The 26,145-nt window shown below is 43.6% G+C and overlaps 1 protein-coding gene across 1 annotated transcript in view; it reads right to left on the bottom strand.

Annotated features, from left to right (window-relative positions):
* LOC143386921 (alpha-1,6-mannosylglycoprotein 6-beta-N-acetylglucosaminyltransferase A-like) overlaps positions 1–26,145 on the bottom strand; it is a 115,555-nt gene that overhangs the window by 32,512 nt on the left and 56,898 nt on the right. Inside the window, exons 4-5 of the mRNA XM_076841694.1 lie at positions 16,059–16,208; positions 8,358–8,504 (exon numbers count right to left, since the gene is read on the bottom strand). Coding sequence (XP_076697809.1) covers positions 8,358–8,504; positions 16,059–16,208 — 297 coding nt within the window. The remainder of the gene's footprint in view (positions 1–8,357; positions 8,505–16,058; positions 16,209–26,145) is intronic.

The raw sequence follows: 26,145 nt of genomic DNA, 5'->3' as shown, positions 1-26,145 counted from the left end.
AGACCGAGTAGTGGAATAGCTGGATCAAATGGTGGTTCCATTCAGAGCTTTCCAAGAAATCTCCATACTGCTTTCCAAATTGGCCGCACCAATTTGCAGTCCCACCAGCAATGTACAGGAGTACCCTTTTCCCCACATCCTCGCCAGCACTTGTTGCTGTTTGACTTCCTAATGGCTGCCAATCTTACTGGAGTGAGATGGTATCTTAGGGTGGTTTTGATTTGCATTTCTCTGACTGCTAGAGATGGTGAGCATTTTTTCATATACTTGTTGATTGATTGTATGTCCTCCTCTGAGAAATTTCTGTTCAGGTCCTTGGCCCATTTGTTGATTGGGTTATTCGTTATCTCATTGTCTAATTTTTTTAGTTCTTTGTATATTCTGGATATTAGGGCTCTGTCTGAAGTGTGAGGAGTAAAGATTTGTTCCCAGGACGTAGGCTCCCTATTTACCTCTCTTATTGTTTCTTTTGCTGAGAAAAAAACTTTTTAGTTTGAGTAAGTCCCATTTATTGATTCTAGTTATTAACTGTTGTGCTATGGGTGTCCTATTGAGGAATTTGGAGCCCGACCCCACAGTATGTAGATCATAGCCAACTTTTTCTTCTATCAGATGCCATGTCTCTGATTTGATATCAAGTTCCTTGATCCACTTTGAGTTAACTTTTGTGCATGGCGAGAGAAAGGGATTCAGTTTCATTTTGTTGCATATGGATTTCCAGTTTTCCCAACACCATTTGTTGAAGATGCTATCCTTCTTCCATTTCATGCTTTTAGCCCCTTTATCAAATATAAGATAGTTGTAGTTTTGTGGATTGGTTTCTGTGTCCTCTATTCTGTACCATTGGTCCACCTGCCTGTTTTGGTACCAGTACCATGCTGTTTTTGTTACTATTGCTCTGTAGTATAGTTTGAAGTCTGGTATAGCTATACCGCCTGATTCACATTTCCTGCTTAGAATTGTTTTTGCTATTCTGGGTCTTTTATTTTTCCATATGAATTTCATGATTGCTTTCTCTATTTCTACAAGAAATGCCGTTGGGATTTTGATTGGCATTGCATTAAACCTATAGAGAACTTTTGGTAATATCGCCATTTTGATGATGTTACTTCTACCTATCCATGAACAGGGTATATTTTTCCATCTTCTAAGATCTTCTTCTATTTCTCTCTTTAGGGTTCTGTAGTTTTCATTGTATAAGTCTTTCACCTCTTTTGTTAGGTTGATTCCCAAGTATTTTATTTTCTTTGAGGATATTGTGAATGGGGTGGTTGTCCTCATTTCCATTTCAGAGGATTTGTTGCTGATATACAGGAATGCCTTTGATTTATGCGTGTTGATTTTATAGCCTGCCACTTTGCTGAATTCATTTATTAGCTCTAATAGTTTCTTTGTAGACCCTTTTGGGTCTGCTAGGTATAGAATCATGTCATCTGCAAATAGTGATAATTTGAGTTCTTCTTTTCCTATTTTTATGCCTTTAATTTCTTTCGTCTGTCTAATTGCTCTGGCCAGTGATTCGAGAACTATGTTGAACAGAAGTGGTGAGAGAGGGCATCCCTGTCTTGTTCCAGATTTTAGAGGGAATGCCTTCAGTTTTTCTCCATTCAGAATGATGCTAGCCTGAGGCTTAGCATAGATTGCTTTTACAATGTTGAGGTATGTTCCTGTTATCCCTAGTTTTTCTAGAGTTTTGAACATAAAGGGATGCTGTACTTTGTCGAATGCTTTTTCCGCATCTATCGAGATGACCATATGGTTCTTATTTTTAAGCCTGTTGATGTGGTGAATAACATTTATTGATTTCCGTATATTGAACCAACCTTGCATCCCAGGGATAAATCCTACCTGATCATGGTGCACAATTTTTTTGATATGTTTTTGTATCCGGTTCGCCAGAAGTTTATTGAGGATTTTTGCATCTAGGTTCATTAGAGATATTGGTCTGTAGTTTTCTTTCTTTGAAGTGTCTTTGTCTGGTTTAGGAATCAGGGTGATGTTGGCCTCATAGAATGAATTTGGAAGTTCTCCCTCTTTTTCTATTTCCTGAAATAGCTTGAAAAGTATTGGTGTTAATTCCTCTTTAAAGGTTTTGAAAAACTCTGCTGTATACCCATCCGGTCCTGGGCTTTTGTTAGTTGGTAGTCTTTTGATGGTATATTCTATTTCCTCAATTGATATTGGTCTGTTTAGGTTGTCAATATCCTCCTGACTCAATCTGGGCAAATCATATGACTTAAGAAATTTATCGATGCCTTCACTATCTTCTATTTTATTGGAGTATAAGGATTCAAAATAATTTCTGATAATCTTCTGTATTTCTGAAGTGTCTGTTGTGATATTGCCTTTTTCATCCCTTATGCTGGTAATTTGAGTTCTCTCTCTTCTTCTCTTTGTTAGCGTGGCTAAGGGTCTGTCGATTTTATTTATTTTTTCAAAGAACCAACTTTTAGTTTTGTCAATTTTTTCAATTGTTTCTTTCGTTTCGATTTCATTAATTTCAGCTCTGATTTTAATTATTTCTTGTCTTCTACTTCTTTTGCTGTTGTTTTGCTCTTCTTTTTCTAGGATTTTGAGTTGAAGTATTAGATCATTTATTTGTTGGTTTTTTCTTTTTTTAAGGAATGAACTCCAAGCAATAAATTTTCCTCTTAGAACTGCTTTCAATGTGTCCCATAGATTCCGATATGTTGTGTCTGTGTTTTCATTTATCTCTAAGAATTTTTTAATTTCCTCTTTGATGTCTTCTATAACCCATTGATCATTCAGTAACCTATTGTTCATTCTCCAAGTGATGCATGATTTTTCCTTACTTCTTTTATCGTTGATTTTCAATTTCATTCCATTATGATCAGATAATATGCATGGTATTATCTCTACTCCTTTATATTGTCTAATAGTTGCCCTGTGACATAATATATGATCTATTTTTGAGAAGGATCCATGTGCTGCTGAGAAAAAAGTGTAACTGCTAGATGTTGGGTGGTATATTCTATATATGTCAATTAAGTCTAGGTTATTAATTGTGTTATTGAGCTCTATAGTTTCCTTATTCAACTTTTGTTTGGAAGATCTGTCCAGTGGTGAGAGAGGTGTGTTGAAGTCTCCCATGATTATTGTATGGTGGTCTATTAGACTCTTGAACTTGAGAAGAGTTTGTTTGATCAACATAGCTGCACCATTGTTTGGGGCATATATATTTATGATTGTTATGTCTTGTTGGTGTATGATTCCCTTGAGAAGTATGTAGTGTCCCTCTTCATCCCTTTTGATTAACTTTGGCTTGAAATCTATTTTATTTGAAATGAGTATGGACACTCCTGCTTGTTTCCGAAGTCCATATGAGTGATATGATTTTTCCCAACCTTTCACCTTCAGTCTATGTATGTCTTTTCCTATCAAATGCGTCTCCTGAAGGCAGCATATTGTTGGGTCTTGTTTAGTGATCCATTCTGCTAGCCTGTGTCTCTTAATTGGTGAGTTTAAGCCATTAACATTTAGAGTTATTATTGAGATATGGGTTGTTCTTCCAGCCATATTTGTTTATTTATGTTACTAAACATGGTTTGTTTTCCTCTTTGATTATTCCCCCCCACCTTTACTGTACTACCTCCCGCTGTTGGTTTTCATTGATATTTTCCATTTCCTCTTCCTGTAATATTTTGCCGAGGATGTTTTGAAGAGCTGGTTTTCTAGCTGCAAATTCTTTTAACTTTTGTTTATCATGGAAGGTTTTAATTTCATCTTCCATCCTGAAGCTTAATTTCGCGGGATACACAATTCTTGGTTGGAACCCCTTTTCTTTCAGTGTTTGAAATATGTTATTCCAGGATCTTCTAGCTTTCAGGGTCTGTGTTGAAAGATCAGCTGTTATCCTGATTGGTTTACCCCTAAATGTAATCTGCTTCCTTTCTCTTGTAGCTTTTAAAATTCTCTCCTTATTCTGTATGTTGGGCATCTTCATTATAATGTGTCTAGGTGTGGATCTCTTATGATTTTGCACATTCGGCGTCCTGTAGGCTTCTAGGATTTGGGATTCTGTCTCATTCTTCAAGTCTTGGAAGTTTTCTCGTATTATTTCGTTGAATAGATTGCTCATTCCTTTGGTTTGGACCTCAATACCTTCCTGTATCCCCATGACCCTTAAGTTGGGTCTCTTTATGTTATCCCATATTTCTTGAATGTTCTGCTCATGGTTTCTTAACAGCTTTGCTGAGCTGTCTATGTTCTTCTCCAGTTGAAATACTTTGTCTTCATTGTCTGATGTTCTATCTTCTAAGTGTTCTACTCTGCTGGTAGTATTCTCAATTGAGTTTTTAAGTTGGTTTATTGTTTCCTGCATTTCCAGGATTTCTGTTTGTTTGTTTTTTATAACCTCTATCTCCCTGTATAATTGATCTTTTGCTTCTTGGATTTGTTTATGTAATTTATTGTCGAAGTGGTCGAAGTGGTCTTTCATTGTCTGATTTTGCTGTCTAATGTCTTCCTTGAGACTCCAGATCATCTGAAGCATGTATATCCTGAATTCTTTATCTGACATTCCATCTGCTGCAGATATTACCTCTTCTAAAGTTGAGTTGACCTGCATTGCTTGTGGTCCTTTCTTTCCTTGTCTTTTCATACTGATCGCGTTTCTTTCTGCTTGGTGAAACTGTTGTGTTATTGATTTTTCCCCCTATATATTTATATTGCTCTTGTATAGCTGCAAAGTCTCCCTCGCAGGCTTTGGCGGTGGCTCTGCCCCTCCTCCAATTGAGGCAATGTGCCTTCCACGCCAGGAGGCCGCTGTACCTGTACTTTCGATGGGCCTGTTCTTTCGGTGGTCACAGGTCCGCCTACCTTGCAGGCGTGAGCAGCGGCTTTGCCCCTCCGCTGGCCACTAGGCCTGTTCTGTCTGTCGGTTGCAGATCTGTCTACCTAAAAGGCGCTGGTGGCGGCCTGCCCCTCCCCCGACCGGGGCGATGTATCTGGCGGGCCACTGGGCCTGTTTTGTCGGTGGTCACGGTTCCGCCTACCTTGCACACGCGTGGAGCAGCTGTTTCATTAGTGCCTGGGCACACTCTCCTTGTTTGCCTCCCTCAGGCCCTAAGTTTGTAGAGCTTGGGGCTGAGAACCCCCAGCAAATTTGCTTACCTTCTGGTAGCCACGCCCCCGTATCTGGTGCAAGAGACCTCAGTTGTCAGCACTGGTGGGAGCTGTAGCTGGGAGACCTGGGCCGCGCGGCTCCCGCCGGCTCCTGCGTCAGCGCCGCCTCAGCTCCCGCCGGTTCCCGTGCCGCTGCCGCGGTTCCCGCCAGCTCCGGCCGGCTCCCTCGCCGCTCCTGCTAATTTAGAATCCGCTGGGAAGGAATCTCTTTGGCCGATCTTTGGTGACTTCCCCTCTCTGATATGGCGGGCCCCTGGCTCCTTGCAGGAGTGACCGAAGGGAGAGGTGGAACTGGCTTGTCTCTGGTCTGACACAATCTCTGGTTTTAGATCCCAGTTCGCTAATTCATAGAGGCTTGGTTAGATTTCCTTCCCATCCTCTCAAGGGGGGGAGCCCTTTCCCGGGTGGGCAGGGCCGTTAGCAGAGCCGGAAGGGCACGTGCCTTCTGTCGGGCCAGGCGGGGACCCTTCTGGCTGCGCTGGGCCGCCGGGGGCACCCACAGAGCCAGGCAGATGGCGCCCGCGTGGCTAAGAGCCGGGCGGGGTGACCCTTCGCAGAGCGGGCGGGCCGCCAGGAGTGCTGGGATGGTGGGAGCTGTCTGCCGGCCGGGCAGGGACCCTTCTCGACGAGCAGGGCCACTGGGGGCGCTTGTAAAGCCGGGCGGCTGCAGCCTCGTGGCTAAGAACCAGGCGGGCGGGGTGGCTGTTTGCAAAGCAAGAGCGGAATGGCGGGAGCTGTCTGCCGGCAGGGCGGGGACCCTTCTCGCAGAGCAGGGCCGCCGGGGGCGCTTGTAAAGCCGGGTGGCTGCAGCCGCATGGCTAAGACCCAGGCGGGCGGGGTGGCTGTTTGCAGGGCAAGAGCGGGACCGCCAGGGTAGCCGGGATGGCGGAAACTGTCTGTTGGCCGGGCAGGGACCCTTCTCACTGAGCAGGGCCGCCGGGGGCGCTTGTAAAGCCGGGTGGCTGCAGCTTCGTGGCTAAGAACCAGGCGGGCGGGGTGGCTGTTTGCAGAGCAAGAGCGGAATGGCGGGAGCTGTCTGCCGGCAGGGCGGGGACCCTTCTCGCGGAGCAGGGCCGCCGGGGGCGCTTGCAAAGCCAGGTGGCTGCAGCCACGTGGCTAAGACCCAGGCGGGCGGGGTGGCTGTTTGCAGGGCGAGAGCGGGGCCGCCAAGGTAGCCGGGATGGTGGAAACTGTCTGTCGGCCAGGCAGGGACCCTTCTCGACGAGCAGGGCCGCCGGGGGCGCTTGAAAAGCCGGGCGGCTGCAGCCTCGTGGCTAAGAACCAGGCGGGCGGGGTGGCTGTTTGCAGAGCAAGAGCGGGATGGCTGGAGCTGTCTGCCGGCCTGGCGGGGACCCTTCTCGCCGAGCAGGGCCGCCGGGGGCGCTTGTAAAGCCGGGTGGCTGCAGCCGCGTGGCTAAGACCCAGGCGGGCGGGGTGGCTGTTTGCAGGGCAAGAGCGGGACCGCCAGGGTAGCCGGGATGGCGGAAGCTGTCTGTCGGCCGGCAGGGACCCTTCTCGCCGAGCAGGGTCGCCGGGGGCGCTTGTAAAGCCGGGCGGCTGCAGCCTTGTGGATAAGAACCAGGCGGGCGGGGTGGCTGTTTGCAGAACAAGAGTGGAATGGCGGGAGCTGTCTGCCGGCAGGGCGGGGACCCTTCTCGCGGAGCAGGGCCGCCGGGGGTGCTTGTAAAGCCGGGTGGCTGCAGCCGCGTGGCTAAGAACCAGCCGGGTGGGGTGGCTGTTCGCCGAGCGAAAGCAGGGCCGCCAGGGTAGCCAGGATGGCGGGAGCCGTCTGCTGGCTGGGCGGGGACCCTTCTGCCGCGCTGCTCTGGGCCGCCTGCCGCTTGCAGAAGTGGCGGGTGGCCGCGGGATTGGACTCTGAGCCCGCGCTGCCGGTCAAGTTTCACTTGTCTGGGGCAAACTGTCACGTCTAATAAACTTACTAATTCTCGGCAGGTCTCCTTTCAACGGAATTTTGCTAGAAGATCCTCAGTAGGTAGAATGTAGCTGTTTTAATTGGTGTTTCTGATCCCGTTAAGGTGGAGATATTGAAAGTGCAGCTTCCTCGCCGGCCGCCATGTTGGATCCGAAAATCATTCTTAAAGTTTCTTGCACACATCTTTTTCTGGCCAGATATGGAAGCACCCAGCTTGATCATTCACACTTAGCTGCAAATGACTTGTTTATTGCTTCTAATCAAATCCAGCTTTCCTTGGTGGTGATTCATCATCTATTGTGAATTTTCAAGCTGATCTCTGAAGGCAACTGAAGCAAGGCTTCTGCAAATGGTTCTAGCAATGGCAGGACCACTTCATGGGGTGGTGCCTGCTGATGGTGGGCTAAAAACTCAGGCATATCACCTGAGTGCCCAGGGACATGTTTTGCCTCTTAAGGTTGAGGTTCTTGGAGAATATCCATGGCCCACTTTTAACTCTCTATAGCTCATCATGGAGAGTTGATTCTCCACAAATATGTTACAAATTTGTTACTCAGTTGATCTTATCCTAAGCTCCCAACAAGAAGAGTTTAGCTTCAGACAAGAAGAGCTCAGCTGCAATCAAAAGGCTAGAATGGCCTTGTTGATTAGACAGTTGGCATAGAGGTGATGTGACTGAATCATTTGTTTCTCTAAGCTCCAGGATCAGGTCCCTAACCTTTTCCCTTCCCACATAACCATGTTGGATGATGCTAATAACACTATCACTTCTCTGCTTTCTTTATCCCTGGTTCAGCATCTTTGGGTCCAGAAATATTTAAAAACATTTGAAAAAACTTCATGTACTCTGAAAATGGGCAGACTTTTTCCTCTTAACATTATCCCTTAAACAACACTGCATAACTACTGTTTATGTAGCACTTACATTGTAATTATAAGTAATCCAGAGATGATTTGAAGTATGTAAGGGGATATTCTATGCAAATACTATGCCATTTTACATAAGGGACTTGAGGATCCAGAGATTTTGGTGTCTGTGTGTGCACGCATGGGGAGGGGTGGCCAAGGGGGGCGGTCCTGGCACCAATTCTCCATAGATACCAAGAAGACTATACCTACATTATCACTAAGTAAATAGTTCTTCTTTTTTACCTCCCATGTTGCTGGGGATTGATCCCAGGACCCTGAGCACGCTAGGCAAGTGCTCTATTACTGAGCTACATCCTACCCCCAATTATTCCTGTAATTGAAAAATAGAATGATTCTGATAGATACTTACCTCTCTCAGTGTTGGCTTGCCAATGAAAAAGTCTGTGTTTTTGCTGCTTTTTGGTGGGTTGAACTTGGGATTCAGAAAAGCACATCCATTTGCAATAGCCTCCAGGGGAGCTGGGCCCTCATATGGGAACCCAAGTCCAACAAACAACTGGAAGACAGAAAAACATGCATATATAAACACATCAGTCAGGACTGGCCTCCCTGGCTCACAGGGGGCTACACTGTGGTCCATTCCTGTGAATGCCTCAGACACTCTGGAAGGGTCCCAGATCCTAGGGGGTGGGGTGGGGCAAAAAGAAGGGGCTTGTTCCAATATCTGAAAAACATCACCAGGGACTTTTAAAACCCTTGTGAAGTGGCTCAGCTTATGGTATTCTTCTTCTCTCTGCTAAAAAAAGTAAGAAAATAAATGTTGGGAGGGGGGTTGAGGGTGGCTAGAGTATTAAAAGAAAAACAACAACAACAAAAACCAAGGCCCTACAATCATCTTTCTGTAACTCACCAGGAGACATGACTGAAAAAACACTTGCTTAACTAAACAGAAGGTTTCTTCATTGAAGCAGCAAACAACAGGCCCTTTCAGGGATGCTGGGCAGAGGGACAGAAAGGTCACTTGGCGGTTTGATTACAGTTCAAATGGAACTGCTTTAAAACAATGGTAGGTCAGTAAACACAGGTTTTCATAATGGGGTTTTCACTGGGGGACACCAACATCTTGGTTTTACTTTCCTCTGGGTGGGGGAAGAAGGTACTCAGTTGCTAAATCTGCAAGGCAATGAATGTTCCTGCTCCAGCAAGCAAGCCACATGTTTCCCCCAAGGCAGACAATAGATGGCAGCAGAAACACGCTCTCTCAAAGTCTTAGGAACAACCACAGCAGCAGGGAGACACTGTGACAAAGGGGACGTGCTGCTACAGTTCAGTGGATCTGATTCCTGGGTCCAAAAATGAGATAATATCTCAGACAAATGCCTCACTCTGCATAATGTTCATGCAAGAATACTGCACACTGCTGGAGGGCTGGAGGTAGGTGACGGTGAGGTCCAAGCCTGAGTTTAGTGAGGCCTGTGTTCTTCCTACCCACATCACAGAGTCAATTCTGAAATCTCTCCAGTTCCCAAGAGGCATGTCAAGTGATAAAGCCCAGGTGGGCCCCAGGGCAGTGCTTCCTTTCATCTTCATGGTGAGAAACACCCACAGAAGGTCCTGAGAGTGGAGGAGTCTGCTGAGCTGGATTTATCTGTATGTGTGGTTCTCCCGTCCCTAGGCTCTCTCCTCAGCTCCCCCACCCCATGCAGCTGTTTTAAATGAGCAATCACTGAGATGTTTCTGCTGGAAAGCACCGGGTCCAAGCTGCTGGATTCCCTGTGCATTCCTGGAAGACAAAGGATGCATGTGTCTGGCACTCAACACAAGGGCTGCACAGAGAGCAGTCCACATGTGACACTGGAGAATCATGCAGATCCCTAAGGAGTTTTGGAGCAAAACACCTGAAGTTTCAGGTTTTCTGAAGAAACTCCCTATCCTATTAATTTTTGTATAGACAGGGCACTTAACCTTTCTTTTTTTTTGCTGAAGAAATAACCTTTCATTTTCTGTAAACCTTGAGATCACACAGCCAGGGACATCCATGAGGGAGAAAGGGAGGTGGGGTGAACAGAAGGTTCAGGAGGCCTGCAGAACTCCTACTGCTGGCTGTGTCATTTCCCCTTGGAAGGAAGAGTCCCTGGAGGTCATGGGGTGAGGGTGAGGGCCTGGAAGCTGCAGCATAGAGGGAAATCTCTATTCCACTCTCCTGCTCTGGATTTCATTCTTGGTGCAGAGTGAACAGAAGTCAGATTCTCAGAGAGAACTGTTGAATACAGAGTGTGGCCCTGCACTGTGGCCCAGAGGTGGAAGAGGCCTGACAGCAGAAGAAATGCAAATAAATATTGGGATGTACTAATGCTCCAGGACATTCTCCAGGCTCTCTCCTCAGCCCCCCCAACCCCATGCAGCTGTTTTAAATGAGCAATCATTGAGACATTTCTGCTGGAAAGAGGCCTTATTGAGCATGAAGAATCCAGGGTTTCCATCCTTAAGGCTTTTGACTTCTGTGATCTCCTCTTCCTATCACACTTTAGGAAGAATGTGCCAAAACTCTCCAGGAAAAAATAGATGACATCCATCAGGCCATGATTGGGCAGAGCACAGCATAGAACACCTGGGCCTTTTTGATTAAAAGCAGTACTAAAAGATGCAGACTAGGTTTTCATGGGTTTAGTCAGAGACCCAGCACCCACAGTAGTTCCTGACCTTTGGAAATTGAGGCCTGCCATGAAATGCCAATACCCTTATCAACCCTAAACTGTCAATAACAACTTTGGAGGAAATGGAAGAAGCACAATGCTTTTCTATTTCAATGGAAAATCTTGGAGAAAAATTTAATTAGCTCCTTCAGATCAACCAATCTGAACCTATTAATTAAAAGAATTTGAGGCTGTGGCTTAATGGACTTGAATATAACCTAGGTTTAATTATATCTGAATAACAATTTGCACCAACTCTTCTGCCTTGCTGGGACCAGAATATCTCAGTGCGAAGAAAATAAACACTTTGGGCTACCTCTCCCAAGCCTATTTAGAAGGAAGCTTGAGCAAATACCACATAATTTCTTGGCAATGGGTTTTCCTGTCACACTAATTAAGACTGCAGAAAATGCATGATTTGGAAACACCAAATAATAGTTTTCTGTCACTTCTGTCAATAAGCAAGTATTTTCTTGCTTCCTGTCTACTCATTACTTGTGACATTATGATGGAGCAGATATATTAAGGTCAAACAGCACATCTGAGAGTTGAACGACAACAGGATAGGCACAGAAAATTCACCACTTCTAGCTGGAAACTTTGGCATGCTTACAGCCTTGCCACAAACCAGCACCTTAACTGTAACAAATTGTTTTGGCCCTAATCTCCACTCCCCAGTCCTTGCACCTACTTGCAGACTTACTTAGCATGGATGAAAGAGAGAAAGAGACAGAAGTAGGACAGCATTCAAGCACTGGGGATAACCTTCTCAGGAGAAAACTGTCCATATTTTATTTAAACTGCATCTGGCCCTCAGAAGCCCAGAATCTAACAAGGATATTTCAGGTGACAGAACATCTCCATGGCTGCAACTCTAACCCCATCAGTGAGTGTTCCTAAACAGAGGGATGACATGCTCTAAAATTAAATTGTGAACTAATGCTAAGAGAAAAAGGGCAGATGAAGCACCATTCGCCTTCTTCACAGCATAGGGTGGAAACATTCCAACACAGAGACCAGCAAAATTTTTCCTCTCAGAATTTTTCTCTGTGTGAAAGGAGAAATGGAATTATTTCAAACCCATAAGTGGGGCACTCAACAAAGATTCCTTCAAACATGGACAAAGGCAGTTCTTATGATAACTGCATGGTTTTGGTCAGTTTTAGTCACTTTCTTTTTTTGGGTGGTGGTGCTGAGGATGGAAGTCAGTGTCAGCCTCCTAGGCAAGGGCTCTACCACTGTGCTATACTCCCAGCCCAGTTCTAGTTACTTTTGATGGGGCACATCAAGAATAATCCAAAATCTGGTATACTCAACATACACTTTTCTGATGATAATTAGCCGTGCTGAGGTGGCTCAGGAGGGAGTTGAGCAATGAAGTAACCTTGAGTTACCCAATAAATTGGTTATGACACAAAGTAGCAATTAACAGTACAAGCTTGGGAGTCAAGGAGAACAGGGTTCAAGTCCTGACACCGTCATTTCATACTTCCATAACTGTGACAAGTTGCCTGTCTCTGGATTCTCTGAGGCTCATGCATAATCTATTTTCTTCAGGGTTGGGACCTTCTCAAGTGCAAAATGGGGACAACAACATTGTTTTATCTCATGGGGTTGCTGTGAGGATTATGTGAAATATTTCACAGAAAAATTCAATATTCCAAAACTTGGTACTATATAAACATTTACTAAGTAGTGGCCCAAGTTCATATACCGCTACAGTGTCACACATCTGCACATCATGGGCTAGCATCAGTAGTTGGGGTTTAGTTGTATGGAAGTTGTGCTTGTAGCATCATGTCAGCACCCAAAAAGTTTTGGATTGCAACATTTTGGATGAGGGATATTTGGCCTGTATCCAGTACCTTCTATAAGCCAGGTGTTCTTCTAGGCACTGGAAATATACCCACAAAGAGAACAAGCAAAACCTCTGGTGCAAAGTTCATGGTGCTACATGATGGCCTGGTTCCAGTGGTGGTGGAACCTCAAGTCCTGATTCTGAGAGAGGTTTCAAAACCCATCCAAGCTGTATAAGAAAAGTCATAGCTGAATGAATGTCTATTTGGCAGAGGGTGGGGAGTCAGGCATGAAGACAGGATAGGATGAGGCAGCCCGTTTGCCAAATCTGTCCAGGCCTCTATGTGAGCTGGCATGGTGGGGAACACAGGATCACCATGGTTTACCAAGGCTTGGAGGGGAAAAGAAATAAAGTCTGGGTAGAGAAGGGTACAGGTATAGCATGAGCACTAGTAGCAGCTTCACCTGGCAGGCCACAGTCAGAGATGTTCTGACTGCAGAAAGGAAGGTATCTTGTCTGGCTCCTACGTCAGAACTGCAGACACCCTTGCATCCCAGTGTTAAATGTGAATACCCTATTTAATATCACAAATGTAATAGGAAGCTTCCTGAAGCAAGAAGAGGAAGGTGGACATGAAGAGGTTACGATTAGGAAGGTGAAGAAAGAAAATATATTACAAGAGATGGAGATTTACATCAAAATTAAAAACATGCTACTCTAGCGAATCCTGATTTGCTGACCTCAACTGATCTCTTGGAGTTTGCTGGACTGAATGACTTGTCTGTGGTCCTTTGATAAATAATTCATTCATCCAAATTTTTATCATTTTCTCTAGATTCTCATCTCTTTCAGTGTTTCATTAATTCCTCCTGTCTTTCCAGATTCCCTGAAGCAAGAGTCTGCTGGAGATGCCTGGGCCCCTAATGGCATGCCAGGACAAATTCTGCTGAGCAGAGGGTTTCCTGGGCTTGGTGCAGAGATTCAAAGAGGGCTCATAAAGAAAAATAATGAGTCTAGAGCTGATTAAACATCAATCATTCCTTCAAACCTCTCGAGGAGCTCAGGCTTGTTCCCTCTCCAGTATTGAGGCTGAAGACCTTGTGAATCTACTTTATTCCACAGTCCTCAGCAGCTCTATGTCTCCACTTCCAAGGTGGATTGGAATAAGTTGCTTTTAAATTGCTCAGAGACACAGAGGAAGGAGTTGGAAGCAGAAAGGGTTATAAATGCAAAGGCTGACCGGCCTTCCATGTCACTACTGCAGAGGCCAAGATCCATTCATTTTAGTGCATGAGGGTGTGTTCTGGGTGTGAGGAGAATCTCAGTGATACACTGCCTTAGCCTCATCCTATTTGCTAACTGTTTGAGCCATAGTTCCACTTGGAGTATTTTAATATATTCTTTTCAGATAAGCAGGCACTATGTAATGGGCTCAGGGACATGCTCAGAAGTTACCCTTTTTTCAAGGATGAATACATGTCCCTCATGCTAAAATTCAAGCTGTCCTCCTTGGCTGTTGGCCACTCTGACATCGTGGCTGGGGTTTTATGGGCCTTTTCTTGTTCTCTCCTGGACATCAGGGACCTCAGTTTTGGCCTATTTCCTATTCTATGACAGGGTAAGTGGATGGTAAGTAAGTAAGGGTTCTTTTAAAATTTGCAAGGCTGAGCAAGACATTCATGAGGCTGGGTTAATAGAAGTGTGTGAGACAGTAAAGACATGCTCCTGAAAACCAGCTCTGCCAAATGTTATTTTAAAGGACCTTGAACTTTTTCCACAACCTGATGTGGAGAAAAGTAAAATGAGGCAAATAGCAAAAAATAGCACTGCTGTTAAAGGGCCCGGACATCCTGATGATTCTAAAATATCAACGTAAGACAGGAGGTGATGGGAAGCAAATGGTAAAATGGGACACACGTCATTCCTGGAGGGCTTCAAATAATCATCTGATTACAGGTGACCTTACAAGGAAAAAATATCTTCATTAAAACAAGGACTTAAAGAACTGACAGAATATTTTGTTCATGCTATTGCACAAATACCTTGAAGGTTGAAAGGATAAAATATATTTACAAATGGAGAAACTGAAGCAGAGGAGATAGATACTCTTTGATAGGTTGGTTTCCATTGAGTTTGGGTGTTTATGAGGCTGGTTCATCAACAGCCTAGCAGAGATTTCATTTGCAATTAAAACAATCACGAGTTAGAGTAACCTCCTCAACTTGACCTCAATTTACCATAGGCATGTCCAGCTCTCCAGAGTTAACAACCCTACTAGCACTGTCTACCTCTTAAAGCTGTTGTGAGATTCCAAGAGGATAGCACATATGAATGTACCTTCTAAATAAGATCAGCGATGGCTAACATGCTACAAAAGTTTATTTGTTCAACCTCTCTGCCCTATCTTGAATATAAAAGCAAAGTGAGCCAAGGACCAGAGTTAAGAAATCCACCCGTGATAATAAACTTCTCTATGCTTTAGGAAACACTAGTGGAGGGATCTGCTTGTTTTGTTCACTGTTGCATTCCTTGCACAATGCCTGGTATATACTAGTTGTTCAATAAGTATATGCAAAATTCATAAAAAAAACTTATTAGTAAATATAAGAAAGCATATTAAATAAATTAAAGGGCTTTCACTGCCAACTCTGTTATTCACAAACTACCTAACTTCATGTGATACTTTAATGCAGGAATATAGAAAGGGCATAGCCCACAAAGCCCCAGACCATTATGCTCTAGTGTAGTACAATAACACTCAGTGGCTCCCCAACTATCTATGTGCAGTGTCTGCATGCCTCTTTCTGTGACCATTGACCCTTATTTCCTATTGTATTTAATCATCCACTATTTTCCAATACTTTCTAGATAGGTTGCTTTCTAGTTTTCTCCTGAATATGCCATTGGCACCTTGGCTACCTGATTCTGTCTCTTTATATGGTTCAATAGTAGGTGTATCCATACCCCAGCAATCTCTTATATCTGTGATGATGATTTCTCTGCTCCCTGAGGCAGCAGGGATTTTTCTTCCATATGAACCTCTTCTTTTTTTTTTTCTGGTGTCCAGGACATACTTGCTAAATGAGGAGGTATGAGGAAAAGCTGGTTAGAGACCCAATTTGATTCCTTGAACACAGATAACAGAGTGAAGAGTTCATTAACCCTGGCTTACTGTGAAGAGGCTCCTATTCTAGCAGAAGGACTGTCCTTTAAGATAGAGCCTTACCTTTCCCATGTTTGGCCCTACTCCCAGCCCCTGGCTTATTGCCTAGCACAGAGAAGATCCTCTGTAAATTTTTTTTATTATAAAGTTTCCTGACTTCCCCACTTATTTTTAGTTAGTTCAGGAATTGTGCAAATAACAATTTTTGAAAAAAAAATTAATTGCATTATTTTTTTGCCAAAATCAATTAACAAACAGTAGCAACCTCCTTTCCCTATTCACTAATTTTTTTAGTGACAGCTGCTAGGAAACTACTGCCCAATCAAGGCCTAAAGAGCTATTGCATTGTTAGAAAGAAAACAAGAAAGAATCTGATCGCATTTTTAATGCCAAGGGAAACAAACCTGTAAAGAGCAACTCTGGTCAATGTTTACAAATCTACTGAAAACTCACCTTGGTTTCTCGGAGAAGAAATTGCAGGTCTCGTCCACTGAGTATGCCATGGTTTTTCACGTAACTGGAAATATTCTTTGTGCTGGAGCCATAAACTGTTGCATGCACTTCCATATATGTGTGGATGATGTCCAAATAGATCTTTCTATTCTAAAACGAGGGCACAAGCAGAAAGCATTTCTTGTTTTATTTGCTTAACAACCTGTCTGGAAGGATGGAGCTTCTAAGAGCTAGAGGCCTCAGGGGTGGGCATTCTTATCGTGGAAATGGCAGTAGTTTGGCAATCCAAATTCTGGACTTTCTTTTTTAAGGTTAAAAATAGTCATATTGCTACTGTATAACTATGCAAGAAATACACTATATTACAACACATTACTGAGTACCAATGACAACTCATTGCCACTCTTTGGAAGTATCGTCCTCACTTTGTAAATTACCAGGGATCCTCAAGTTGCTTTTGGCTCATCCTCTTTATGGGGGAGAGAGTTTGGAGATGGAAGACCCAGAGAAGGCAGAAGATTGGACTGGAATGTTTATCCGGAGATGCTAAGCTGTCCCCAAGGAATACAAACATCCCCAGCTCTTGCCAATATTTCTAGTGATGATTAACTCATGTTGTTGGAACTGGATCCCACTTAATTCTCGTCATGGGGAGAGAAGAGTTTCCCACAATATGTATCGATTGACTCAGTAGCTGGAGAGAGAAGAATATCCAGGTAGGCAAAAGTAAAAAAAGGGATAAATGGAAACTCTGGTAAGACCAGAAACATTCAAGAGTAGTTTTACTTTTTATTCTAGAAGCAAAACCAAGCCCCCCTTTTTTTTGTATTTGTAGGAACTGGATTTGAAGCATATTTTCTGAATCAAAACCACCTATAAAGTGGAAACCAGATCACTTTTTCTTCCTCTTCGTGTTTCTGTGTGACTAAGTTGTGCAAGCTGGATTTTGTACAGCTTGGTTGTTTGGTGTTTTATTTATTTATTTGAAAGCTGAAAAATTCAAGTTCTGTAATGTTTTCCAGTTGTATGAAGGTGGGACAAGGCTTTCCCATTCTAAGCCTGTTTCAGACACTTGAGGCAAATCTATTAATAGAAAGTTCTGTGACTCAAACCCATAAGGGACACAGGGTGTGACAACAGTAGCCATGGAGCACAGGGAAGAGGAGGCAGGCTCTGAATGCAGCCAGTCACAATTTGCCCTCTGCCACTCACTGCCCTCGTGACTATAACACAGGACTCTCAGTCTAGGGGAAAACTTTCAAATCATATATCAGAAATATTCATGAAGGATACAACAGCAAGTCCACATTCTCCATTTTACAGATCAGGATGACTTGGCATCAAGCAAGCTACTCCCTGAAGACTAACATATAAATAACATGAACGCTTGAGCTGCAAGTTTAATTCCAGGTGAAGTTTGGTGAGGCTGCTGGGCATAGTGATGAGGAACCATTTATAAATCACAGCTTCCCACTTGGGAGTTTGAGCCATGCTTAGGGCCATCTACCTGGGAAAGGTTAATTGGAGGGGCTCTGGGATATGGTTCTTATGGTAGACATGTTTGGTAACTCTTGCCTCACACAACCTCTTCTCAGGGACCCTGCCTCCTCCCCTGCTAATGGAACTGGGGGACCCAGGGATGGTGTGGTAGGCTGAAGCAGATGAAGAAAGTCAGAATCCTGACTCAGAGGGATTCCTGACAGATGGTGATAGACATTATAGCAAAAAGGTCATTCAGTGTTGGAATCTGTGAGGTCATAGACCAGGGAACAGGCCCCGAGGAAGCCAGAGGCCAATTGTGGTGTGGGAAAAGAATCAAGTAAGTACTAAAGGGAAGGAGGGGGTAGGCACGGGCAGATGGTAATGAGAGGGATTGCACTGAGACATCCCAGTGAGAGAAAGGAGGAAAAGGAGGGAGAGAGGGGAATAGAGAGGAAGAAGGGGCAAAGGGGAAGGGGGAGATGAAGGAGGAGGAGGAGGAGGAGAAGATAAAAGCAAGAGATGGAGAGAAAACTAGGGCCCACCCACGAGCAGCCATTCCCTATTCTAAGTGTGCCAGGTCTTTCTGGACCCTTTCAACAGCAGCAGCTACCCAAACTCTTCCTGGACCCCACCCTACATTTTTAGCTACTGAGGGCTGATTCCAATCACACAAAAGGAGGCCTCTCAGGACATCCTGCTGGCCTTGAGGCAGAGATTGGGGGTGGGGACAGGCATCTGTCCCTTATAAAAAGGAGACACCGCCCCATGAAAAGTCAGCTGCTAAATAGTGAGGGTGGACCACAGGCCCCAGGTAAGATCTGCAGCAAGCTACAGGCAGAATAGGGAATGGTCCATCTGCTTCCCACCCTGCAGAAAACCATTCATGGCAGACTTAAGAGTAGAGTTCCCAGAGTAAATGTCTGTGAAAGAAATGATACACTAGGTTACATATGTACTGTCAGCAAATCCCAGGAAAGGTTGGGGCACCTTGAAGCATAACAAGGTGGCAAGTTTGGGCAAATAGAAAGAAGTCTACATAAAGGCTAATAAAGTCTTTGAACTCTTTAACACTAAGGCATGGTGCAGTCAGAAAGCAGGAATTATATTCAGAGAGGATTTATAGAATCTCACAAATGAGAAAATCCCCATGGATGATTGGAGGGAAAACTGTCTCAAGTATAACTCTAACCTTTGAAGCTGACATGGTAATTAGTTAACTCAGCCTTGGTTCTCTTGCTGACACTTGTCAGAGTTTGGTAGAAATCTCGTGAGTCTGAACCACACTATTTATTCCAGGTAAAGGTGCCACTGAAGTTTCTTAAACCAAACTATTATAATGCCTGAAGTGAACGCTCATGAGATGCTCAAGGAACCCAACAAGGCATTTCCAGCTCAGGTCTCTTTCCTGAATTTCAAGTCCAAATATCTCATGGCATTCTGAAATTTTCCATCTGTTATGCTGTAGTTGCTTCCAACTTAACAGGTCTAAAAGAGGACCCATCACCTAACCTGAGCAGTATCCTTGTATCTGCCCCTGAGTTCAGTGACCAGCATTAATCTCCCTACCAATACCTGGACCATAATCATTATTCCTCACTCCAATTCCTGCCAATATGTGCATCAAATCAATCACAAAGTTCTGCTGATGCTGCCTGTAGAATGTCAAGTTGGTCTCTTTCCAGGCCCTGATTGTTCATCTGGATTGTGCCACAATTAATATAAGCAGCACCTTACCACATACTTCCCTGTAGCTCAAAAGGGGATGTAACTTGTCTGTGGTTTCTGCAAGAGAGCAACAGTATGGGGACCCATTGTGAAACAATCTATATGGCTGGATGCAACTTTTGTATATTCTTAACCCTACAAAGCAATATTATGCATGTGGGTAATGTTCACACTTATGGACATTTGTAGCTGAAGTACAAAAACATGTAGGAGGATGATTGGAACTAAATTCCAGATACTGATTACAGAGGAGAGATGATCTACAGAAGCAGATGGAGCTTCAGTGTTATTTGTAATATATCATTTCCATGTTTAAAAATACTGTAAGTACTAACATCAACAAATCTGGGTGGTACTTGGATGTCTGCTATGATTCAGATGTGTTTCCCCAAGGTGATGTGTTAGAAATTCATATATTAATGGTATTTGGAGGTGGGCCTTTGGGAGGTAATTAGGATTAGATGAGGTCATGACGGTGAAGCCCCCAGATGACATTAGTGGTCTTATGAGAAGAAGCGAGGCCTGAGCTGGCACACTTGCTCTGTCTCCCCAGGGGATGTCCTCCTCTATATTATGATGAAGCATGAGGCCCTCACCAAGCCCCCAGAAGATGCCAGCATCGCGCTCTTGGACTTCTCAGCCTCCAGAATCATGAGCCAAAAAAAGTCTGTTCTTTATAAATTATCCAAACTAAAATATTTTATTATGCTAAGAGAAAATGGACTAAGACAATGCCTTGGTTTTTAAAGACTTCTGTATATTTCACAATGGAATTTTATTCAGCCATAAAGAAAAAAGAAATCATGGCATTTGCAGGAAAATGGATGGAACAAGTGGCCATCATGTTAAGTAAAATAAGTCAAACTCAGAAGGTCAAGGGTCATATGTTTTCTCTCAAATGTGAAAGCTGGACAGGAAAAGAAAAAGAAAGGTGGGGGTGGATCTCAGGGAATGAAAATCAAAGGGAGATCAGTAAAGGAAAGGAACCAGGGAGTGGAAGGGAGAGAGGGAGTCAGGGGGAGGGGGGAAGTGCTGGGGCGTGATACTGGCCAAATTATATTGTTACCTTGTGTGCATGTACAAATACACAACAACAAATTCCATCAATATGTACAATTATAGTACACCAGTAAAAAAATGTGGAAAAGACATTTGTATATTTGATATAGTTCACATGTAAAATGTAAAAATTTAAAACAGATGTGATCATGAATAAACCAAACACAGTATGTCCAAGACTCTAAGGCCTCACCACTGTCACCACACTGTAAGGCTTAGTTCCTGGCATCAAGGGGTTCAAGGGATCCCCTTTTATCTTCAGTGTGTGATGTGTACTCTACCCTTTGTGTTTAAGGGCTGAGGTTTCTTAAATTAAGTGTGTCCCTGCTTGCCTTTCCTCAACTCATGGGAAGGCCCAAAGAGGCGGGTGATATACAGGGATGGGGGCATCTTCTAGCATATACCCCCTTCCTTTCCCTTGTTTTGGTCATCCAGGCTTAGATGGAAAATCCAAGTCCCATTGATCAAAGAAGTGGGTTGAAATCACTCTAGGAAGCTTTCCTTCTCTGACTTAAGGGGCCAAAGTTAAAAAAAAAAAAAAAAAAGCTTAGTCCCAATGCTCTGCCACCTACTAATTCCTGAGATCTAGTCAGAAAGGGCTTGCACTGAGGATCACACTACAGCAAGCCACCACCCATCTTAGAGCCAGGGGAAATGCTGCTACCACGTTCCAGCTGAGTGACTTGCAGCCCCCTAATATTTTCAGTCCCTAGTTCAATTTAAATTCCCATTAAAAACAACGGATCTAACTGATTAAAATTTAAATCTACCTAACCTCATCTGGGGGCAGGAGATGCAAAGGGAAAAGAGAGCCCTGATGGAGTCAACGAGCACCGCAGTCGCGTGTCTTTGGCTGTTTATGGCTATAGCTGGGGGCAGGCACATTTGCAGAACTTGTAGGAAGATATTTAGAGCCAGGATGGAGAGATTTAGGAAAACAATTCAATCTAAGCAACACTGGTAAGCGCTGCAGCAGGGGAGGCAGGATGCAGAACTTGAGAGGCAGAAGCTCTGTGTCTAACTTCTCTTTCATCTGGGAGTATAGACTTGACCTCTGGAAATGGCAGTATTTTGAGCTTTAGATTGGAGTACGGATGGCATGTATTTTTCCTCAGTAATACCCCTGTTCCCCACTGCAAACACACATAGCCTCTTCTACTTCATTTCTACACATCCATGTAGCACCTGGTGACCTGCCATTAACAACAACAACAACAAAAAAAGAATTTACAGCCCTGCCCCAAGTTTGTTTGTCTAGTGGAAAGTACCTGGTAAGTCTGAGCCAGGGCAATTCTCCCTGGGACGTGCCAGGCAGTATGGAGAGTCAAGACCTCTCCAGGCAATAGAAATTGGACTGCAAAACTGGGCTATGGAGGCAAGGGCAGATCCTACCCTGCGGAGACCAGACTCAAAGAAAAATGAAGCCCTCACACATACAAGGCCAAGTGGGAGAGAGTTTGTGGCCCTGAAAGGCTTCTGGTCTGCAGAACCAGTTAATTCTGAGCCCTGCTGCATCCTTGCCCTCCATCAGGGTTCCAAGAGTCAGCACATCCTGGCTATGGTCCAGGGCAGGGAAGTTGGGCTGCCATTTCCAGCACAAAGAATCTGAGAAGGACACTTGTGATCAGGAGCTTCCTGGAGTTTCAATCACTTTTAAAGTAGTAGCTTCCACCTCCTTCCCCACAAATTAAGAAACTGGTCTATTACATGGTTTTACAACTATAGATGCTCCTTGACTTACAATGGGGCTACGTCCTGGTAAGCGCAGCTTAAGAAATGATATGGTAAATCACAAGTGTATTTAATACTCCAATGAACCAAGTCGAACTGTAAGTTGGGGCCATGTGTGTACAATAATGCATCACGTTTTCCTTAAGAAACAAGGCCGTAGAATAAGCACATCTAGACTGAAAATAGACATACAAGTCCTTTACTAGTGCTGCGATATTCCTTCTTAAAAGATTATGTGTGGACTTGTCCACTGTACTGAGTGGCCATCTTGTGCATCTTCTGCTGCTCCCGGTCTCCTCCTTTCACTCTGCACCTGTCCCATCCTGTTGTCACTTCTGTAAGCTAAGTTCCATTGTGCATGATGACACACATACATTATGAGCCTTCCCTGATTTCCCCAGCTGCCTGCTCTTTCTCTTTCTCTTTCTCAGTCAGTGCTCACATCAGCCAGGCTAGGAAGAAGCCACAAGGTGGAATGGTGGGACATGGGGGTTTAGTTTACTGTGAGGTAAACCAAGGCCAATGGCACATTGGGCAGAGCAGGGCAAATTATCCCACTTCTTTTATGTCACCTAGACGATGCTAAGGCAGAGATCTTTATAAACCTAAAGGAGTCCAGTATCCACTGTGCCCCCATGTCTGTATGGCTCTTGGTAAAACAGAGGAACAGCGTGGTTACACTCACCATCACATCTTCTCACACTTTTCCTTTGCCACAGTAAAATATGGTAGTCTCTCTTTATCTATGAGGGATAGTTCCAAGAACCCCAGTGGATGCCTGAAGCTGCAGATAGAAAGGGAACCTACATATACTGTGTTCTTTCCTATATATAGGAACTTATGATCAATTTTAATTAATAAGTTAGGCACAATGAGAGACAATAGCTTACAATAAAAGAAAATAATGATAATAACATATGGTCATAAAAGTCATCCAACACTTAGAAACTGGTTGTTTCTGGAATTTTCCACTTACTATTTTAAGGACACAGTGTAACACAGTTAAATGAATTTATGGACAGCAATCCTAGAGAGGAGGGGCTACTGTGTGTGAGTCTGCCTCAAGCCCTACTTCCTAGAAGGTAAGATACTATTTCCAAACTCTAGCTCCTTCAATCCACCTTCTAGTTTCTCAAATGAAAATTTTGCTCTCCTATAGAAATGGTTCTAAAGGTCCCTCCGGTCATTTGGATAAAAGACTCCTTTCTGAACTCTATACACAAGTCCCCTCACAATCTGGGCTTCTTTCCTGAAAGCTCTCCAACTTTTCCTTCTATGGTTTATTTCTTCTCTATTTCCTTCTATGGTTTATTTCCTTCTGGTCATTCCCAGCCTCTCTTGCACCTGGTACCATTGTCTTTGCCTGCAATGCCCCTCCTTCCTCTTTATTTTTCTCCTGGATAGACTTCTTCATCCTCATCCTTGACAAGTCTGATTTCCTGGATTCACCCAAGTGAATTTCACTGCTACCAGCTCTGTATCTTCAAGATCTTCTTGCTTGATCTCTGGGCAACACAGTCCCTGGAGGTTCCCACCCAGGTGGAACTGTGGACTTCTAAAGAGCAGGACACGAACTCAGCAGAGACCTGATACTGAGCAAGCACTCATACATGATGATTAAGAAGGATAGAGGATGCCCAGACCACAAAGCATTTATGGATTTATAGAAAAGATAGTCTTAGGTAAGGCCTAGTTCCTGATACACACTAAGGATCTGTTCAACTTCCCAGGTGGAGGTCAGGAGCCATGTCCTTCCACTTAGATAAGGAGTTCAAGTTCAGGACCATCTAGACTTATTTTTAATAAAAAATAAAAGGAGAATTATGAACCTTAGAAGGTACACTGTACAATTGATTCACCTTCCTTTTAACATAGCTACTAAGAATAAGGTTCTCTCAAATGCAAATCAAAACTACTCTGAGATATCATCTTCCTTTTGTCAGAATGGCAGCTATTATGAAGACAAACAACAATAAGTGTTGGTGAGGATGTGGGGAGAAAAGGTACACGCATACGTTGCTGACGGGACTGCAAATTGGTGTAGCCAATATGGAAAGCAGGATGGAGATTCCTTGAAAAACTGGGAATGAAACCACCATTTAACCCAGCTATCCCTCTCCTCAAACTACACCCAACGGACTTAAAAACAGCATACTATAGAAAAATAGCCACATCAATGTTTATAGCACACAATTCACAATAGCTAAACAGTAGAACAAACCTAGATGCCCTTCAATAGATAAATGGGTAAAGAAAATGTGGCATATGTACACAATGGAACATTACTCAGCAATAAAAGAGAATAAAATCATGGCATTTGCAGGTAAATGGATGGTATTGGAGAAGATAATGCTAAGTGAAGTTAGCCAATCCCCCCAAACCAAATGCCAAATGTTTTCTCTGATATAAGGAGGCTGATTCATAGTGAGATAGGGAGAGGAAGCATGGGAGGAATAGACAAACACTAGATAGGGCAGAGGAGTGGGAGGGGAAGGGAGAGAACATGGAGTTAGGAATGATGGTGGAATGAGATGGATATCATTATACAAAGTACATGTATGGAGACACGAATTAATGTGAATATACTTTATATACAACCAGAGATATGAAAAAATGTGCTGTATATGTATAATAAGAATTATAATACATTGTGCTGTCATATATAAAAAATCAATAAAAAACAAAAACAAAAGATAAAGGAAAATGATCCACAAAAAAAAGAATAAGGTTTTCTCTCATAGGAATTTTGAGGTAAAAAGAAAGAAGAGAGGTGCAAAGGGAGACAAAAGGAGACAACCTCATCTGCCTGCTCCTGAAGGCTAAAATTCAACAAGGATGAAAAAGTGTTTTATTCCAAGATTAGAGGTAAGCTCTAAAATGAAAATCTCTGTGAATTTCAGCACTGAAGAAGAAATAATTTACATTGCAGAATAATTTAAAGTCTGTGCAGTTCTTGGCTCATTTATCTCATGTAACCCCCTGAGAGAAAGTTGTGTATGTATGGGGGAGGGGGAGCAGTCCTTGCTGTATCTCATTCAAGTCTTGAGGGTTCCAGAAAATCTTCAGAAGCCAAGGATCTCAAAGGCTACCCCACCTGCCCTCCTCCTCCCCACATTCTTTCTTTAGGCAAAGAAATGGTGCTCAGTTCTGACAGCAGGAGTAACAAGGGGAATTCTGCTCTTTTGCCACTGGCCTGGTCTGTGGTCTACCTGTGGGCAATATAAAGAAAGAATTCTGCTGCTTATGATACACTTGTTGAGTGTTTCTAATCCCCAAATCTGAAATTTAAAAGGCTCAAAAAAAATCCAGATTTTGTAGCATTTCAAGTTTCAAATTTTCAGATTTAGGATGCTCAATCAGGAAAGCCTATGCAAATATTCCAAAATCCAAAACTCTCTGAAATTCTGGTCATAAGCATTTCAGATGCTAAATAGAGCCACATTTGAAACCCAGGCGATTTAAGTAAAAGGCTGAATGCAAAGTCAATTCCTATAAATTACATGCCTGAGTTTTCTTTGGGACCAAGGAGCAGCAAAGAGACATCTGAGCTATCTGTGACTTGGGTTTCCATTAACCATTGGAACTGATGAGTGGATTAAATGAGATTGGATATTTGAGGTGTCCGTCTTAGAGTGGGGGCTCAATGATGCTTCATTCTCTCTACCACCCAGAGACCCCCCAAAACAAGGGCACCTCTTTCACCACAATGGTCCTGTCCATTCCAGGCAATAGTGCAGTGTCAGACATATAACAAGCAGTCACAGGGATACTATAAGGGGTCAGTCATTCTGATGGCTTCACTTCCTACATGATTAACCAAAAATGATCTGTAGATCACACATAATGAGGGCAAAAGTGAAGGTTTCTAAATCTGTAATTCAGTGGGATCTGGCCACTGAGACAACCCTAAGAAGAAGGAATGAAGGAAGGAAGAAAGAATGCCACTTATTAAGACAGGGCTGGGGCTGGGGCTGAGCAGTGGAGCGCTAGGCTAGCATGAGCATGGCCCTGGGTTCAATCCTCAGCACCATATAAAAATAAAGAAAATTAAGGTATTGTGTCCAGCTACAACTAAATTTTTTTTTTTAAC

The sequence above is a fragment of the Callospermophilus lateralis genome, unplaced genomic scaffold (genome assembly GCF_048772815.1).
Source record: "Callospermophilus lateralis isolate mCalLat2 unplaced genomic scaffold, mCalLat2.hap1 Scaffold_182, whole genome shotgun sequence".
Classification (NCBI taxonomy): Eukaryota; Metazoa; Chordata; class Mammalia; order Rodentia; family Sciuridae; genus Callospermophilus; species Callospermophilus lateralis.
Note: the sequence above shows the minus strand (reverse complement) of the source record. Positions and strands in the feature narration are given on the sequence as shown.